The following is an 18,794-nucleotide window of genomic DNA, read 5'->3' as shown; positions in this document are numbered from 1 at the left end:
CATCTAGTGCCAAGGAAGCAGTAAACAGTCAAGGGCTCAGATAAAAAACCTTACAACATACCAGAGATTGTAATGGCCTGGGTGAACCTAATTTGAGTTTTTTTTTTCAGTTGAATGAGTTTAACATTTGGTAGTAGTACAGCTAGGTTATCTTATATTCTTGCTAGTGCTAACACTGTTTCAATAAGGGCAGAAGCTTTCTCTCATGTCCAAAATCTGTTTGATTATCCCCCTTGTATCTTTTGTGAGCTCCTGTTGTATCTGTAACATATTTGATCTGTTTCATTCTGTTTTATAAACATAATAAAAACATATTAAAATAATAAATATTAAATAAGAGGGTCCCATCTGGGCCATCCTGCAATTGTTGAATATACTTTTCACACAAAATGATAAAGATGATAACTGTGAAAACTTATTTTGTGGATATAATACATGCATCACAAGGGAAATCACATTACAGATTCAAACTATAATGGTACATATGTCAATTAGTTGCAAACAATCAATCATAGTTGATTGAAATCATTACTTATTTATTGCAGCAAAAGAAGTGACTAATCAATCATTTAGATTCTTAGTGTTTTTGTATGAATGTAAGCTAACCAAAAGCCATTGCAGCACTGTGGCCAAGACTAGAATAGAAACATAACCTGCAACAAGAAAAAATATTCTGTTATCTGAGAAGAAAATATACAGTATTTTAACACTTGGCAATTTTTGTGCTATATGAGTGTTATTTCTGTAGCAAGTGTTTGACCTTTTAGACCTTTTGTCCAGTGCTATGGAGTTCCACATACTGAAGTCTAATTCTCTAATCCTCTACTGGGAAGTCTCTATTATCCCTACATCCTCAGACAACTCGGCTGTCAGGCCATTTTTCTGGTGCTAACACAAGTCTGACAACTCAAGGACCTAACATGAGGGTATTACATATATTTTACAAGAATTCTGTAAGTACACTACATCATAAATAATAAACATGTTTTTGTAATACTTAAATATAGGCAGGAGGAAAGCACTGCAGGATATATTTTAGTAAAATCACTATGGGATTTTTTCCCCACTTTAAATGCACATTGATTTCACAGAGCATTGAACCTTTGGTAAGTGTGTGTAGAGCTACAATACACAAAAGGAACATATGAATATTGGAAACACAGAACAGCTTGTTCTTTATTGTATTTTCTTTGCTTTACTAAGTTCTGTTTATCTGTTTATTACATTGATTGTAAGCAACTGTATGTCACTCTGCATAATGGTGCCCACTAAGCAAACAATAAGGACAGGAATAAGTATACAAAATTAATAATATGATCATATGTTTTTTGGAACTCTTTTAACACTGTGCCGTTGTATCACTGCTCTATTACTGTTAGGACACTGTACCGCAAATTGTTGAGTGATTCAAATTCTACATTACAAACAGATATTTCAATTAGACTAAAATTTAGAAAATGGTGAGATTTGGTGTACAAAATTCAAACTGACATGTAAAACACAATTAACCAAGCCTTCCTAATAAAAGCAGCAACGTGCTGTCTTTTTGAACATTTTTCTGACATCAAAACGTATTACGCTATTTATTCAGAATGAAACTTTATCTTAAATCTTTTTATAACACAATTCAAGGTTAACATAATAAAGGTATTGTCTATTATTGTCATTATTATACTATAAATTGTAAATATTGTTCATTTTACAACTAACATTTGAAGTGCTATAGTTCTCTTTCAAACCATGGAAGGTTATCCCTTATGACTATAGCATATACTAAATCTACATTATCAAAGCTCCTGTAATTTATCCAACACTACATTTGTATACAGAGTTGGAATTTCAATTTTCCAACTAGCTGTCAGAAAGCAAGCTGCACCTTTCTATTATTTTGATGGGTAATAAAATTAATAACTATCAGAATTATTATTATTAATAATAAAATAATCATAAATAATTTTAACATAAAACTGTATCTACTTTCAACAGTGTTTACTAGAATGATCTGTAGCTGAAGCCCACATAAAAACAATGTGAACATATTAACATTTAAGTAATTTAAAACAAATTCTGGGATTTCAATTTACTGCCATGAAGAAAACAAGGTAATGAGCCAGAAACTTGTGATGTTTTACCTCATGAGTAACCAATAGCATCACAGAAAAAACACTCTAGAAACCAAATATCTCAATGTGTTTCTCGATTTCTGGGAGGTGGGTTTTAGAGCTGGAAGATAGATTTTCAGAGATCCAGCAATTCCCCTTGGCTCTGCATGGCACTGTCACCGGTCTGCTTTAATGTATTTGCCCCTACTGTTAAACTATTTATGGATACTATGCTGAAATTTACATTAGCACCATTGTTTCTAAATTATTGATTGCTTCTGGAATGTAAATCCCTAGTGTTCATCTGGAACTATGCAAAAACTTAGCGGGAAGTAGACAGCATTTGGAAATGAATGTACTGTAGAAGAGAAGGCGAACACACCCATGAACCCAGAGCACATTTATCAAATCTCTATATGCTGTATAAGCAGCCCTTATTCTAACCTCCCATATCTTGGCCATTTCTTTGTTCCCCTACTTCCACAAAGCAGGAATTCTAAACTCAAATGCCACAGTGCTGCTTGAAAATTTCTGAACCCCTATTGTAGTTTTCTTTAATTGTTACATTTTTACTATTCCTGTTTAATCAAACTAGTCTTTACAAAAGAAACTGTTTATATCCACAAATTCTATACATTGTTTAAAGACACTGATACATTTAATAAAAAAAGAAATGGGTAAAGTAGAATTAGTGCATGTACAAAAGTACATCAATCACAAGATTCATTGGCTCAGTCAACAAGGTAAGTATAACCTAGTGTTAAAATAGTTGGGTATCAAATTATCCAGTCAAAGAGCAAATCACCAGGACAAGGTTTGGGAGGTCCTCAAATATATAAAGAAACCTAGATAATTTAGTCTTAAACATAAAGGTTAGTGTAATACAGCATGCCACGATCCAGAGAAACCTCATATGGCTTCAGGAAGATTGTTGTAAGTGTTCAACAGTCTAGAAGGGGGTAATAAAATCCTACTCTCTACAGTTAGACAGCTAGTCTAACAATGTAAAAAAATTAAGATCACGGTGCCTCTACCTACAGTAGATGTAGATGTTCGTCAAAACTATCCCACAGAGCAACAAAGAAAACTCATATACGATGTTTAAAAGAATTCCAGGTCCACAACCAGGCCTTTCCTGCTGCAGCTGATGTCTATGTGAATACCTCAACAATACTCAGGCTGAATAGCAATGGCATTCTAGGATGGTAGGCAGGAGGAGAAAACCTTTACTCTCTACAAAGAACATAGCTGCTCACTGAAAGTTTGCAAAAGACCATCTACATGATCCTGTAGAATTTTGAAAGAATAAAGAAAATTCTCTGGACAGATGGGTCTAAAATTGATCTTTTTGTCCATAACAAAAAATGCCATTTGTTAAAAATCTACCTCCAAAACAACCTTATCCCCACAAGCATGGTGGTGGGAGTTTCATGGTTTGGGGCTGCTTATCTGCCCATGGGCCTGGATGACTTACCGTCATTGAAGGAACTATGAATTCAGATTCATACCAAAATATTATGGAGGAGAATGTAGGGCACTTTGTCCAAGTTGAGCCAAAAAATGGTCCTCCAGCATGACAATGACCCAAAATCATTCCAACAAATCTACCAAAGGACGGATTAAAAAGAAGATAAAAGATTTTTTAAAATATTTGTCTGAAATGTGAAAGTTTTCAAGCAGCACTGTATCTGACACATAACTAATAACTCACATTCAGTAACATGCCTCTGCCTACTTTGCATTTTTGCCCTGTGAACATCATTATGCTCCCAACTAGTCTGGGTGGAGCTCGCCTGTTCCAGCGGTCAATGTCTTAAGCTAAAAGTACACAAAAGAAAACAGTCAATGACATGAATGAAAATAGAATAATCTTGTTGACTTCTACAGTACTTGCAATTATCTCCTTTCTAATTAACATCTACGCTAATTCAGCGGTCCAAGCCAGGCAAAGGGAATTTGACTCATACTGTAGATCTGAGAAAACCATGACAGGCCTGGTTATTTGGGGACCTCTCTTTGAAGAAAGACAAGAAACAGCTACAGCCGTAGATTCACTTTGTTAATGTTTTTACAATATGTTTGAGAGGAGTATCACCAAAGCAGAGGTTGTGAACACAGTCATGTCATATATTAAGTTCTGCCATCATCAATGCAAACACACATTATTTCTCAATAGGGCTGTGTACTAATCTCTTCCGAAATGGATGATTCTTATCTTTCCCTTCAGTTGGAGATTTAGAGCAGAATTTTAGGCCTTTGATATTCTACTTTGCATTCATTACCTTTGAGCTCAGCATTATTTCTGCAGTGAGAAAACACTGATATACAAAGGAAAAAAAACTGAACGTCTCTGATACACTCTTTGAAAGCAGAAGTAACTTACACAGTTAGTCATTCTGTAGCACTCAATGGAAACAGAAATACTTACACTAATATGAGCAATTTTAAATTATTCTGCAAATTATTACGCAGATTAATTTTGACAGGAACTTCCTTTCTGACTCATATTTTGAATTAATGTTCTTGTCATGTTTTTTTTTCCAAAACAACTTTGTTTCAAAACAAAGGCTTTTAGGTTAAATTCTTCAGAAAAGTAAAATATAGGTAGAGACTAATTTATCATAATAAAACTAAACCTATTTGGCAACTAGGTCAAGCATTTTAGCAGAATATCTTTAACCCAAAATATTTTTGCTGAAATTACTTGAGGGAAAATCCTGCAAAGGTCAGTCCTATAAATTCAGATAAATTATCTATGGTTTGCCTGTTTAAGTGCTGGTGAGATAGTCATCTGAGTGCCTATGTTGTGGAAGAACATGCCTTTTATTCGTAACAGGCTTAGCACATTAAGTCAAAACAAAAGACCACAAAAAACTCAATGCCTGCATCTCACCACCCACCACTCAAAGTTGCATGGAATTTACATTAACAACATAAGTAAATGATTATACAGTTTGTAGACTTAATTAATAGGTCACATTTATACACAAAATATAGCAATCTTTTACTCTTTCACTAGAGGATGCATTTGTTCACTCATGCTGACAATTCTAAGGCATTTATGCATCATAATGACAGTTCATTTTACAAGAAACTGTTGCTTGCTGAATAATCAATGAGATATATTTTATATATTAATAATGCTTCTTTGCAGTATCATTATATATGTATTAATACATACGGTGCCATGAAAAAGTATTGTAAAAGTAATGATTTCCTCTATTATTGCATATTTGTCAATTAGCCAAATCTATTATTAGATAAAGGGAACCTGAGTGAACAAATAACACTTTTTTATTATTATTTCATTTATTTAATAAACAAAGTTATCCAACACCCATATCTCCTGTGTGAAAAAGTAATTACACTTAATAACTGGTTCTGCTACCTTTAGCTGCAATAACTGCAACCAAACATTTCCTATAATTCTCTCACATCGTTGAGGAGGAATTTTAGCCCACTCTTATTTTTTCCCTCTGGTTCCCTTTATCTAATATTAGATTTTGGTTGAAGACCTGAAAACATTCAGTGTCAAAACTTTGCAATAATAGAAGGAATCAGGATGGGGGCAAATACTTTTTCACGGCACTGTATTATAGAAATACATATTGTATATACTGTATACTGATGGAAAAAAGAAACACAACACCTCCTCCTCCACATTCTAGTCCTCCTGTCTGCTTGGAACAGGCTGAAGAGTGACTCATCCGTGAAGAGGACCTGATGCCACTGCTCACGAGTCTATCTCAGCCTCTGTCTGGCCCAAGTCAGTCGGGTGTGATGTCTAGGAGGTGTGATCCGAGGGCCTCTAACAGGTCGTCTTGCTGTCAGAGGCCAGCAGCATGGAGCCTCACTGTCCTGTCACTGATGAGGGCATTGTGTCTGCTGGCAGTTTCAGCAGCACTACGGGTGGCAGAATTGAAACGATCTCCCAGATGGACCAGCCTGATGTGTCTGCAGTCGGGACACAATGGAGCAGCTGACTCCACAGTGTCTGGCAACACAGGCACATGACATGCCTGCCCGCAGCATGCCAATAGCCCTCTCCCTTGCTTCTGGTGACATTCGAAGCATTATGGAATGCACAGAAAACTAAGTGTGGTGTTTTTCTTGCAGTGACCTAAGCTTTGAATTAAGGCCTTTTAAAAGGTGAACTGATCAGCCTTTATCGCCAGCATATTACCAGCAGCCATATCACCCTCTCAACTCACAACTGGCAACCCACTGAAGCTAAGCAGGTGTGAGCCTGGTCAGTACCTGGATGGGAGACCTCCTGGGAAAAACTAAGGTTGCTGCTGGAAGAGGTGTTAGTGGGGCCAGCAGGATGTGCTCACCCTGCGGTCCATGTGAGTCCTAATGCCGCAGTATAGTGACAGGGACACTATACTGTTAACAGGCACCGTCCTTCGGATGAGACGTTCTCGAAAAGATTCCCATTGGCCCTTACCAATCATGGCCTCTTAATTATCCCCATCTATGAATTGGCTTCATTACTCTGCTCTCCTCCCCACTGATAGCTGATGTGTGGTGAGCGTTCTGGTGCACTATGGCTGCCGTTGCATCATCCAGGTGGATGCTGCACATTGGTGGTGGTGGAGAGGAGTCCCCATTACCTGTAAAGCGCTTTGAGTGGAGTGTCCAGAAAAGCGCTATATAGGTGTAAGCAATTATTAATTATTATTATTATTATCAGGTATTGTTCCACCTGGACTTTGTTGGGTAAAAGTGCACCTAACAAGCTTTCATGTGATTGGCAAGTTGCAATGCCTCACTGGACAAGCTGTATTGCTGGTCAGAGGGCTCCAAACAAATTGAAAATGTTTTTTGAAAGTATATAAGCTACAACTATAGCATTCTCATTCCAGAAAATTCCAGAATGTTGCGTTTCTTTTTTCCATCAGTATATAGTTTGCTTGTAATAGAAAATGAAACACTTGTAGTTTTTAATTTAGCTCATTCAAACATAATGTTGTTTTTGGATGTTCTAATTTGGTGACAGAGAACAAAAAACAGGTGAAACAGTCTGCAGTGGAAAAATAATTGAGAAAAGCTTACAAATGTCCAGATGCTTCATTCTAACATTACTATACTGTATATAAACTGATCATTTAAAACAGAACAAACACATTACAATGTGTTCTCACCATAAACATTTATGACATTTCTTCAGATGGAAATTGGATTTACAGCGTCACCTAGTGGTTTTAAAGAGTAGAGCTGTCCTGTTTCATCTTATTTGAAAAAACAAAAGCAGCGGAGGCGAGTTGTTGTATGCTGTCTGACGCCTCACTCATTTTAAATGGCTGCATCTGTACATTGACTTGATTGACTATTGAATTTGCTTCTTCAGATTGAATGGTGAAACACAAAACAAGTGGACACTTGAAAATAAAGGGTGAGAGCTTTTAAACTTAAGAATAGGAAGCACTTTGTTACACAAAAAGCTGTGAGAGTATGTAACAAACTACTAAACCAGGTTGTAGAAGATGATGCACTGGCTTCTTTAAAAAAAATGACAGGATGAAATCCTTGGATCATTTAGCCACTAGCAGCTAAACAAGCTAGATACACCCAATGTCCTCATGTTGTTTGTAAACTTTATTATGTTCTACCTGGCTTTTTTTTTTACTATGCCTTACCTACCACAAGTTCCATATTTCTCCAAATGTACTCCATTGTCCTCTCTGCTCATCACCTTTTCAACATTTACTGCAGTTGTTCTTACTTTTCACTATTCAGCCTCTTGTGTTGTACAGTCTTTTTATATGCACCCATGTTGTGAATCTAGAGACTATTATTCATGAAAGAACTTAATGACTTAAGAGGGGAGCTTAATTTCATATTTATATACAGTAACATCTTTATCTTAGCGGGGGTCTTAATTTTCATCTTACCATTAAAACGTCTAGGGAGGAGACTTAAGTCTTCCTCGACAGAGATTCTTCGATGATTGGGGTGAGGTTTTGCACTTACAAGTACATGACAATGTACTCTAATTCTTCTCCAACTGTTATTTTTATTTTATTTTTAAATTAGTAGCTTGTTTCAGTTTTATGTTCTCTGATGCTGGATTGCTTTTATCTCAAATATGATTTCAAATTATGACTGTCTCATTTAATTTTTATTTTACATTAAAAGACGGCATACTCATTTTTAACTTCTTTTACTGTAACGGTTTCTTTGACTAATCTGCTTATTCCAAATATCCAAATATAACAAAATGTAACTGTGATAAGGAAGACCATTAGTTGATATGTTTAACTTTATGCTGCTTGGCTTTAAGAACAACCTGCTGACCATGCTGATGAGGAAGGTAGAACCTCCATGACAAATCTAAAGGTTTCTGCATTAGTGGTGCATGATGAAGGGTTTTAACTGATGAATGTTGGTCTATAGACCTCTGTTAATATCAGACCTAACACAAAACAATCCAACAACTTAGCATTTCCAAGTGAACATGTTTACAACTAATGAAGCTTTGTTATTCAAACATCAGTAAAATAAAGTGGGTGCCCGTCTATTTCATTCCTGTAAGTCTTTTGACAAATCTGTATATGACCAAGTAGTGTATGTTACAGTTTCTGACATTACATTTTCTATTTAAAACAAGCTTTACAGTAATATATTAGTCTTGTAACCTTGTTACACACTTCCAGCTCAGAAAGAGGTACACAGAAACTATCTGTGTTTCTGATTCAAAAATAATACTGGAATGTCCATGTTATTGGGACATTTGGTAACCCTAAATGCTGATTTCAGCTCCTTTTAATTTTTTTTAATGAACAAAAGACTGTCCTCTACAACAAAAAACTAAATTACTGTACATTTATATATAATTTGCTCTGAGAAAATATTGGTATCTTTTCAGATTCCACTTTCAAACGTAATGAAATAGTTCCTAGGGGTGGTGTTAGCTTCTGCAGTATCCTAGCAACATATCAAATTATAGTACAATCTATGTTGTGAAACTGAGCAACAGACTAAAGAGCTTTGATGTTCTCCAAGTTAAGCAAAGCACTTAGAAAAGCTTAGCTAAGCAGTAGTAAGCCTTAAAAACAGAATTTCAATAATCAGATAAAGACCTAGACACCTTGACCATGTTCTGATGCCTAATAAGGTCCACTCAGGATCAGACTCTACCTTTAAATTGTATTAAACATCCATGTACTGTACTTAATTAAAATGCATTTGTTACATTGAATGTTGCCATTATATTGTGTGGCATTCTATCACTTTACAATGTCTATGCTTGCACTATTAATGTTTGAAGGTGCTTTGATAAAAGCATAAGCATACTAATAATAACATCATAAAAATACATTTGCTCACAGCAGTGACTATGGGCCAAGTGACGGGTTTTTTCACTTTTGAGACTACAGTTCAGACAATCGTCAACAGAGAATATATGGGTTCCTATTTGTGTTCCATTGATCATGACAATTGATCATGACATTGATCTGTCTAAAAAGGTATAATGCATCTCTCTCTTAGATCAGATCAGAAGTCATTAGCAAGGTCATTTTTGATCCTTAATTAGAGCATTTCTGATATTATGTATGTTACCAAATAAGCATGACCCTAAGGAGAATAAGGTTTTACAGTGGATCTTTGGAAAAATTAATACAAAAGAGTTCCTACTAGTTCCTACTATACCTAGTTCCATTGTAGGGTTATAAGCGATTTTATATTTGACAAAAAGGAGGTCAAAGGTCTTATATGGCTCCCACAACCAATCATCTTTATTCACTTGTGGATTATGAAGGACATACTCAATACGTCTACATCTTGTTAGCGAGATAACATTGTGCACTGACTTTGAGAGAGCACTGTGAAAAATATGATAGTGGCCAATGAAATCAAAATGTAATTACTTTGACCACTGATAACAGCAGCCAAATGTTTAACATGTTTTATGGTGTTTTTCCTGAGCTGCTATCATTGGCTTCATGTGCACAAAAACAGAAGGCTGATGTGTAATGAAAATTACAAAAATGGTTTGTAGCAGCTTCAACTTTTGAATTTCTTTAGTGCCCTTCATAAAGCTCCACAGTTACGTTTCGAAGTTACTTCTGTGACCTTGCTCCAACTCAATCGTCTGTGACAAGCGTACTAATTGCATATCATTTAATACTGTCTGAAACAGGGTTAGAATGACCATACAGTACCTATAGTTAATGTTGTTTCTCATTTATTCTCAATGAGGCCCATTAATATTCAAGAAGGCTACTCTTAAATTTGGTTTAATTATTCATGAACAACAGTGTCACATGTAAACAGATACCAGGCACTGCCCTGGCTTGTGTTTGCTTACACCTATTGCTCTTATTTTATTCATTCATGGGGTGCATTCAAGTTGCCTTTGTATCTAAAGTACTTAATATTCCTAAGGCAATTTTCTCATCCCACTGAAAGCATGCTTTTGTTTGATAGCTCGGTACACGTTTTGAAAATACCATTAGTACTACATATCATCTTCTGGGTTTATTTTATTTTAATTCCAGCATCAGTATGCGAAAAGAAAAAATTATCACAGTAAAACTGGAAATAGATTTTTTTTATAGATACAAAGATCAAGTTCTGTGGCATATACCGTAGCTCCATATATGTGATTAAATACTGAAGAAGTATTGCAGTAATGAATTAATAGTTCAGAAAACAAAAGCATGTCAGATAGATAGAATTTCAGGCTGAATAATCCAAGATTATTACTAAATTCAGGAGCAGGTATAAGGATAAGGATAAAAATGAAAAAAAAAACTGAACAAAGCACCAGAGAGTTTTACCAAGGTTTAGTGCTACCAATCACAAATAAACATTTTACTTTTGGAGACACATTAAAATACAATGTTTCATACATTGATCAGCTGCTGACACAAAGCACTTACAGAGTCATCAGTGAGATTTGTTCTGAAATACTAAATTGCATTCTCAGCTTATTTGTTCCAGCTGATGTCATCTAAACAGGAGCCCCAAGGCATTGTCTCTGTAAGATAAGACATCCCCTTCACAGGGCTCTCGATGGAAAATGTCCCTGCTATGAAGATGAATTACACAGCGGGTGACATGAGCTCTGTTCTCTCAAAAGCAACCAGGAATGTGGTAATGTGCTATTAATTGTGAACATGGTGACTTTTTACAGCACCTCTCGATTATATATATGAGCTTTGTGATTAATGTTTATCCTTAAAGTGATTGTTTTGAATAGACATGTTTTTTTCTGCTCTGCATAACAAAGCACTGACGTTTTAGAAGTCACAGAGTTCAAGATAAATTTAATATTCCTCTAAAGTCTTGACTACATTAAGCAGCAGGATTAGAAATCTCACTCTCAGTTTCCAAGGCTTTTAATTTTGATTAAAGACTCAATAATCTGTCACATCTCCACAATACAAGACACATGAAAGTATGTACTGTATATGATATGGAATTAATGTTTTTTGGTATATGCGATTGTTACAATGGATCGTTCTTGTGTCAACCTAAAACATTTTTCTAAACAGCAGTCTAGTAATGCACATATTTATAATAATGAAATATAGGGGAGCAGTTAGAACAGTGTCCCAAATCCCAAGTAAGAGACTTTTATCCTTTTGCAAGGCATGTCACCTGAACTGCTCCAGTAAAATAGTAAAATAGATGCAAATTTAAGTTGCTTTGGATAAAAACAACAGCCTAATTAGAAGTTACAGAAGTCTAAATTTACAATATATCATTACTATGTTAGCATATTATATGTATTGGCTTAATGCCAATTAATCTTCTTGAGCTCTGTTTGTATAACCACATCTTTTGATAGCTATGAATTTGCAAGGTCTGTTTGAATTAAAAACTGTTAACAGTCCACACAGCATTATCAATATCTGTTTTATTTTGAGGTAACTGAAGCAATAGTGCAGTGGGATAAATTGGTGTGAGTTTGAGCATAATTGCTCAAAGGAGTGAAGGTTCCAGACACAAACCAGGTGGCACATGTGAAAAGCACATTGAAGTGCGTTTCAGACTAAGAACAGCAAGTGCATCTTTACACAAAGGGCGGTGCTAGTATGGCTGTCATGTTGTTCAAGCCAGTACTCTTTCAAGAAACATCTGGATTGTTCCTTAGGTCAATTAACTACTGACTATCAAAGGAGCTATGTGCTGAATGGTTTTCCCTTATTTATAGCATTATATTAGAATAGCAAAGGAACAAGTAATAGGTTTATTCCATGCTGAAAAAAAGAAGAAAGAGAACACAACGTTTCGGCCGTGGAGCCTTCTTCAGGTGTGAGAGAGACAGGGCAGTAGGCAAAGGTAAAGCAGAGGGAGAACAAAGGTTGGGAGGGAGGAGGAGTGAGAGGCAGGAGCAGGGGACAGAAAGAGAGGCAAGTCAAGAGGTGTGAAGTCAGAATGGGTGCAGAGGGGTGTGAAATGAAACTTCCAATGAATGGAGAAAATTTAAAAGAACAGTAGTCTGTCATTAAGAGAAGGGAGAATGTGTGATCCTAGCCGCAGAATAATTTTGGTTTCGATGGTCTTTCTGATGTATGAGTTCGGAAAAACTATGAGAACACAGACGGAGAGATTAGAGTGGTCGTGGCCGTCAGAAGTTAAATGAGAAACAATGGGCTTGGAGAGATCTTTAATCTTCACAGCCCTGATGTGTTCTCTGAAGCGGTCTCCGAGTCTCCTTCCTGTTTCTCCAATGTAGATGGCTGGGCATTTACTGCAAGAGATACAGTAAATAAGGTTGCTGGAGGTACAAGATGCTGTCTGGGTGATCCAGAATTGTCCTGAGGGGCCTTGAATGAGTGTGGTGGTGGATGTGTACTTGCAGGTGATACAGCGAGCTCTGTTGCAAGGGAAAGTGCCTGGTGTGGATGGTTGTTGAGGGAGGTCAAGGAGCTGTGAACAAGGAGGTTACGCAGATTAGGTGGTCGGCGATATGAGATGATAGGGCGATCAGAAAATCCGGGGGGTGTTTTTGGCTCGGGCAAGGAAGAATATTGGCGGCAAGTGACAATATTTTTGTCAGCTGGGTAGAAGAACGCTTCTTCGCTTCCTACACTGGCTATGTATAATATGGTGAGCTCACAACAGGAAATTCAACTAAACACTGACACTTGAATACTCTAAAAGTTACTTAAATTGAATGTGAAACAATGGTTATGGTCATATGAAATCACTGGTTTTAACTCAAAGTATATTTTTATTCTATGAAATCTACGATCACAAATATCTGTGAAATTGCCCAAAATTAAAATATACAGTATGTTCTACATATTATTCTCAAGATCCAAATACAAATTGCTTGACTGTAAAGCAACAATAACAATTTTGATTTTGCTGCCCCATTACTTTTGAAGGGCATTATATGTACTACTGTATTTACTTGAATGTTGAAAACAGGACAACTTGGATATCAATTGGGGATGTCAGCAAAACTGATCTGTCTTCTTGGTCAATGTCCAGCCTTCTAAAAGCTTCAATATAATGATTTTCATTTCAACATTTTTGCTTTCAGTTAAGTGGTCTATAATGGCAGAATGATAAAATCATACAAACAAAATCTATGCCTTCTTGAAACTCAGTGTATCACCAATAAAATAAATCCCTGAAGTACAGTACATTCAGAATTTCAAAAAAAACAAAACAGAGGTCGACACGCATAACAACATTGGCATCCAATTTGAAGATGTATTCAGATTTCAAATACAGTCAGTAAATACATGATCTTAATTTATTCCTTTAAAAATTGCTTATAACATGGAAAATCAATATAACGGAAAATAAATTCCTATTATTTTTGGCGTTATAATCTCTGAATGGTTCCACAACTCAGAAACTGTTCAACTCAGGTTCCAGAGAACTCAAACCTTAACAGAATTGTGTGCAACTATGAAAACAATAACATTCTGGTGAATAACATGCAGTCCTTAGCCAATGTATAAATAATAGGCAGTTCCACAATTACACTCCGACTCATTTACGGTACAGTAGTCATTTTTTTACTGCCATGAGCAAATGCATAAACATCGGGTACTATCACGTACTACTGTACATGCATTTAACACACAGAAACCTTTATTACAAGGAAAGTTATAAATCTGAGAAGATATGAGAAAAGACGAATCTTGGCAATGCTTTATGAGAACCCATCTTCTAAGAGTGAAAATCTGCTCATTAAAGAAAAATAAGTTTTACGAATTACTATACTTTGTATAAAGGTAAACTTGCATAGTGCTGGCTCACACAGCGAAAGATTTCTTATATATATATATTGTATTACTATACAAACTAGTATAAGTTCAAACTAGGTGTGTTACAACTGTTTGTCTGTGTAATTTGATTTCTAATGTTACAGTGTCATAAACAAGACATTTGCTCATTTTCCTTTGTTGCTGCTCCTGTATAAGTTAATCACCTACAGTATATAAGAAAACACCTCAGAGTAAAACATACATATTTTCAGTGCACTTTTTGTTAGCTTACAGAAACAGAGATGTAACTACAAGTTATTAGTTTATATAAATATTTTCTCCTTAAATCAAATAGAAAAATGACAGCAAATGGGAGCTCACCGAAAAAAATGGGGATCCTCATTTTGTTAAAAAAAAATGTATCGTATTTCAGTTCAGAGGGGAAACAGAAGGGCAAAGAGACCAACACGTTTAAAACAACTTTTTCCACTGCTGTTTCCTCTAAAAAAATAATATATAAAACTGGTCTTAACTCCTTAAATTTACATAACTTGGTTTAAATTACTAATGAGTGGTGTACATTCTAAAATAGTTTTATAATTGTTTTATAAACTACTTTTATCACTCTGTGATAAACATTTTATTTTTAATAATTTTCCTCCATATGTGCTCTCTAATTTGAGTCAGTTAATATCGCTTGCTGTTGTAAAATCAATTAATAACATATAGAATATATTAAGCACATCAAGAGATATTAATACAAAACTGGTACTGAGTCAACACTAGATGAATTCAGCATGTTTAAATTAGATGGTGACAGACAGTATATTGGCTTCTGTCTGTTTGGGTGAGAACTAATCAGGTTTCAAACAAGAAACCTGCACGATTTGAACATATATAATATAAAGATAATACAAAGAATAGGGAAATCAAACAATCCTGAAAAACACAGTATAGTCCTGATCCAATATTCAATAAGGAAGAGAGGTATATTCAATTCAAGAAAAATAAACCTATTTAAAAAAATGACACTGGATTGATTTGCTACTGGTGTCATGAAGTGATTGGTAGTGACAGTAGTAGGAGGCATTTCATCAAAGCAAAGATAAAAACAATACTACTAATTATATAACCCTGCATTTCACTAATTATTTTCATTTACAGATTTATCAGCAACAAACCTAGTATACAACTGAAGCATGATTAGTATCTCAATATTAGAGACAAAAGACCACTCTTTTATAAAAAATTCCCAATCCTTCAAATCCCTTGACTTAAGTTGCATATTTAGCCAAATGGCAGAGCAACATTGGATATATACTATAATATCATTCTTGGGGCTATGCATTGAACTTTGCAAGCCCTACCCTTTCAGGCTGCTACAGTAGGCTATCCATCTGTCATGCTTTCTTAGGAAGAAAGACAGGTTTGGCATTTTCTCCCTTGGTGCACATTTTCATTTTGCATCCGTGCACCTATTAGGAAAACTGTGAACATATGTCCATGCACAGCAGTTTAGATACCCTGCAAGACTAACAATTACTGTTGCCAGAAGACCCCCATTGGAAGGTAAAAGTGCTTGATGAATGCTCCAGCTGTGCACTGGGACAGTAATTCCAAGCTTTTGATCAGCTGATGTTAAAGTGTCTTGCAGGATCAGATTCCTGGATGGAAAACCAGTACCACTTACATATATTTTAATTATGCAGGGGATCAAAAACAAGATAAATAATGTAGGACAATGGCATGCATGTTTAAAACCCTAGAAATAGAGCTTTGTAACAATGAAATAAAATGTCATTAAAAAAGGCAGCTGAATAATTGTAAGGCAATGATCATCTAACAGTGCAGTAAACGAAAATAAGTAATATCAGTTACAAACCCATAATTAAAAATAGTCAAATGGAAATAACAATAATCTAAAATGAAAAATGAAAATCTGAAGATAAATAACGATAATTTAAATCATTTCAAATGAAACAAATAGTAAGATGGGTATAATTTGAAAGTATTGAGCCATAATTAAATTGCACCCCCAGGTGGGTGCTGCATTTTAGTGGTGGATGAAGTGGATTCCCTCTTTTTCCCAGTCTTTTGAGATGAAAAGTATATAAATGCAAGGAATTATAAATGATAAAATCAATCCCCATAAAGGGGGGGCGGGTATGTTTGTGCTAAATACTGTACCTATGAGTCTGTCTCTTCTGCTCAAGGTTAGGGTACAATATTTATATTTGCCTGGTATAATCTACTTGTTAATAGAAGAACACCTGTGTTTTCAGACATTTTCATCTAGAATGTCCAGTTCTTGCACTGCTTTGAACAGTTTAATATGGCAGAGTTTTGCATGAAACACTGTTTTACTGATCATTTTCTGCCTCTACCTGGTGATGAAATCACTCAAATCTTGAAGTGAAAAAAGTAAAGGCCAGCATTCAGCAGGAATTGGACAACAGTTCCTAAAACCTAAATGTGATACCTGCAGCTAAATATTTTCCCCGGTTAACAAACGTTCTTACTCTAGAAAGAAAGACATGTGGGGAAGAGCTATGACAAACAGCTTTACAACATATCCGCTGATGGAATTAATGTAATGTACTGTAATGTAATGATGGTAATAGTGAACAGAAAATGACCCACTCAAAAATCCTTCAGGCCTTGTGCCTGGTACCATATAATAATTAGATGCAATAAAAAATAAAATAAATTACCGCTCATTTTCTTGAAGTGCTTCGTTCCCTTTCCTCCATGTGATCATTCCTCTGGGAGACATTGTGGGTTTGCACTCAATGACAACTTCTCCTCCCTCTCTAACCAGAGTTTGTTTTTTCAAGAGATTCTGTGAAAAATCTGGTGCTATTGCTGTGGAAGAAGAAAAGAAGGTTATACAATCTGGTCTGGCCTTCAGTCTTTATTGAACTGAAAAATCACAATTTGTACTAACAAATATGGGATTTGTTTCCCCTGGGGAACACTTGTCAGGGTATTACAACTTAAAACAACTGTAATAAAAAAACAGAGCAAAACAAGTTAAAACTATATGGAGTGTAAAAGATTATGCACACTAAGGTATGCAAAGAACTATTCATATTTGAACCCATTTATAATACCAATACCTTTTATGAAAATCTAAAACAAAACACAAATCTAAAGTGAGAAGAACTTCAGCAAAGATCAGTTAATGATATAATTACTAATATCCTCACATATATTAGGCTTCTTGTTTAATGCATTGTATTTAGAAAAACTGGCTTTCAAAGTGAGTCTTACAAATTACCAGCACTAAGCTGAAATGGCAAGATTGAAAACTGCAAGCTCTGCAGTCCTTAATTACCACTGTCTTATTTCTTCTATGTGAAACATTGAATGAAAATGTCACATTCTTTTATGTTCACTGCCCAAATTAATTTTATCATTATAACTACCAGTAGTTCTACTTCTCTTCCCCTTTTAACAAGATCCTCAATTAGAACACATCCATAAGTCAATATACAGTAGTGTGACTGTAATTTTCTGCCTTCAGATTAACTGCAGGGGGATTGTGTACAGTACATAGTCGTGCTTTTTACAGAGAGAACTGTTCATTAAGAAGTTAAAAAAACACAAAGAAATGGCAAAATGTGTGTTTAAATTCTTTTGCTCCGGTGAATTCAAGCATGGGATGTATGAGAAGCTTTTAAACTTGCAAAAATAAAACTACTAGTGGTATTGTATGCCTTTTTATCACCACTTTCATTTAAAATCCAGCTGTCTGAAGAACCTCGACTGGTTACATCAAGAAGCCATTATCTAGTGAGAGGGCAAGCATGGAACAGGCTTGCCTGCGACACAGAGAGATTGATTTCATCGTTCTTTAATTTTGCTGTGCAATCTAGCAACTTCTCAATAACACTGACAGTTTGCACAGTAAGAATGACAAAGCACATCCTGCATAGACAGGCTACAATAGAACTGGTAAAATAAAAAAAAAAATCTATAGTCTTTGCAGACAAGAAACAAAGTCAAAATCGTAAATACTAGCAAATATGTCCCATTCCTCTTACCCATCACTCTGAGTTCAGCACTGGTATGTTTCTCTCCATGCTTATTTTCAGCTATGCACTGGTACATCCCAGAATCAGTCAAAGCCAGGCCAGTGATGGTTAGGACGCCATTCACCACTTGTATTCTTTCCTTGGAAAAAGACAGAAAAGTGTACCTTTACAAATGTATGAATTAATATATAGTTTCAAATCATGAAAACAAAGATTTGGGCTACAGCACTCATGGCTAATGACAGAATGAGGCAGCAGAGCAGTAAATGATCTTAATCAATTTAATCATGTACAGTTAAGTTGCAGATAAAGTCCATTCTATTTATTTTTCTTGTTGTTTAGACTCTCTTTTTTGATTCAGAAAGTGCAAGTAGAATGCAGACTAGCACAAAGCTATGCAGGAGAGCTGGGTCTATTGCCAGATTCCTAGGAATGCCAATTTGCTGATGTATCTTCTACCTGTCCTAAGGGAAACGAGTTCA

At 35.5% G+C, this 18,794-nt stretch overlaps 1 protein-coding gene across 3 annotated transcripts in view; it reads right to left on the bottom strand.

The window, feature by feature from the left end:
- cntn4 (contactin 4) overlaps nt 1-18,794 on the bottom strand; it is a 189,838-nt gene that overhangs the window by 40,188 nt on the left and 130,856 nt on the right. For all 3 annotated transcript variants that reach the window (XM_015347297.2, XM_015347302.2, XM_015347301.2), the window contains exons 10-11: nt 18,322-18,451; nt 16,990-17,140 (exon numbers count right to left, since the gene is read on the bottom strand). In XM_015347297.2, coding sequence (XP_015202783.2) covers nt 16,990-17,140; nt 18,322-18,451 — 281 coding nt within the window. The remainder of the gene's footprint in view (nt 1-16,989; nt 17,141-18,321; nt 18,452-18,794) is intronic.

The sequence above is a fragment of the Lepisosteus oculatus genome, chromosome 4 (genome assembly GCF_040954835.1).
Source record: "Lepisosteus oculatus isolate fLepOcu1 chromosome 4, fLepOcu1.hap2, whole genome shotgun sequence".
Lineage (NCBI taxonomy): Eukaryota > Metazoa > Chordata > Actinopteri > Semionotiformes > Lepisosteidae > Lepisosteus > Lepisosteus oculatus.
Note: the sequence above shows the minus strand (reverse complement) of the source record. Positions and strands in the feature narration are given on the sequence as shown.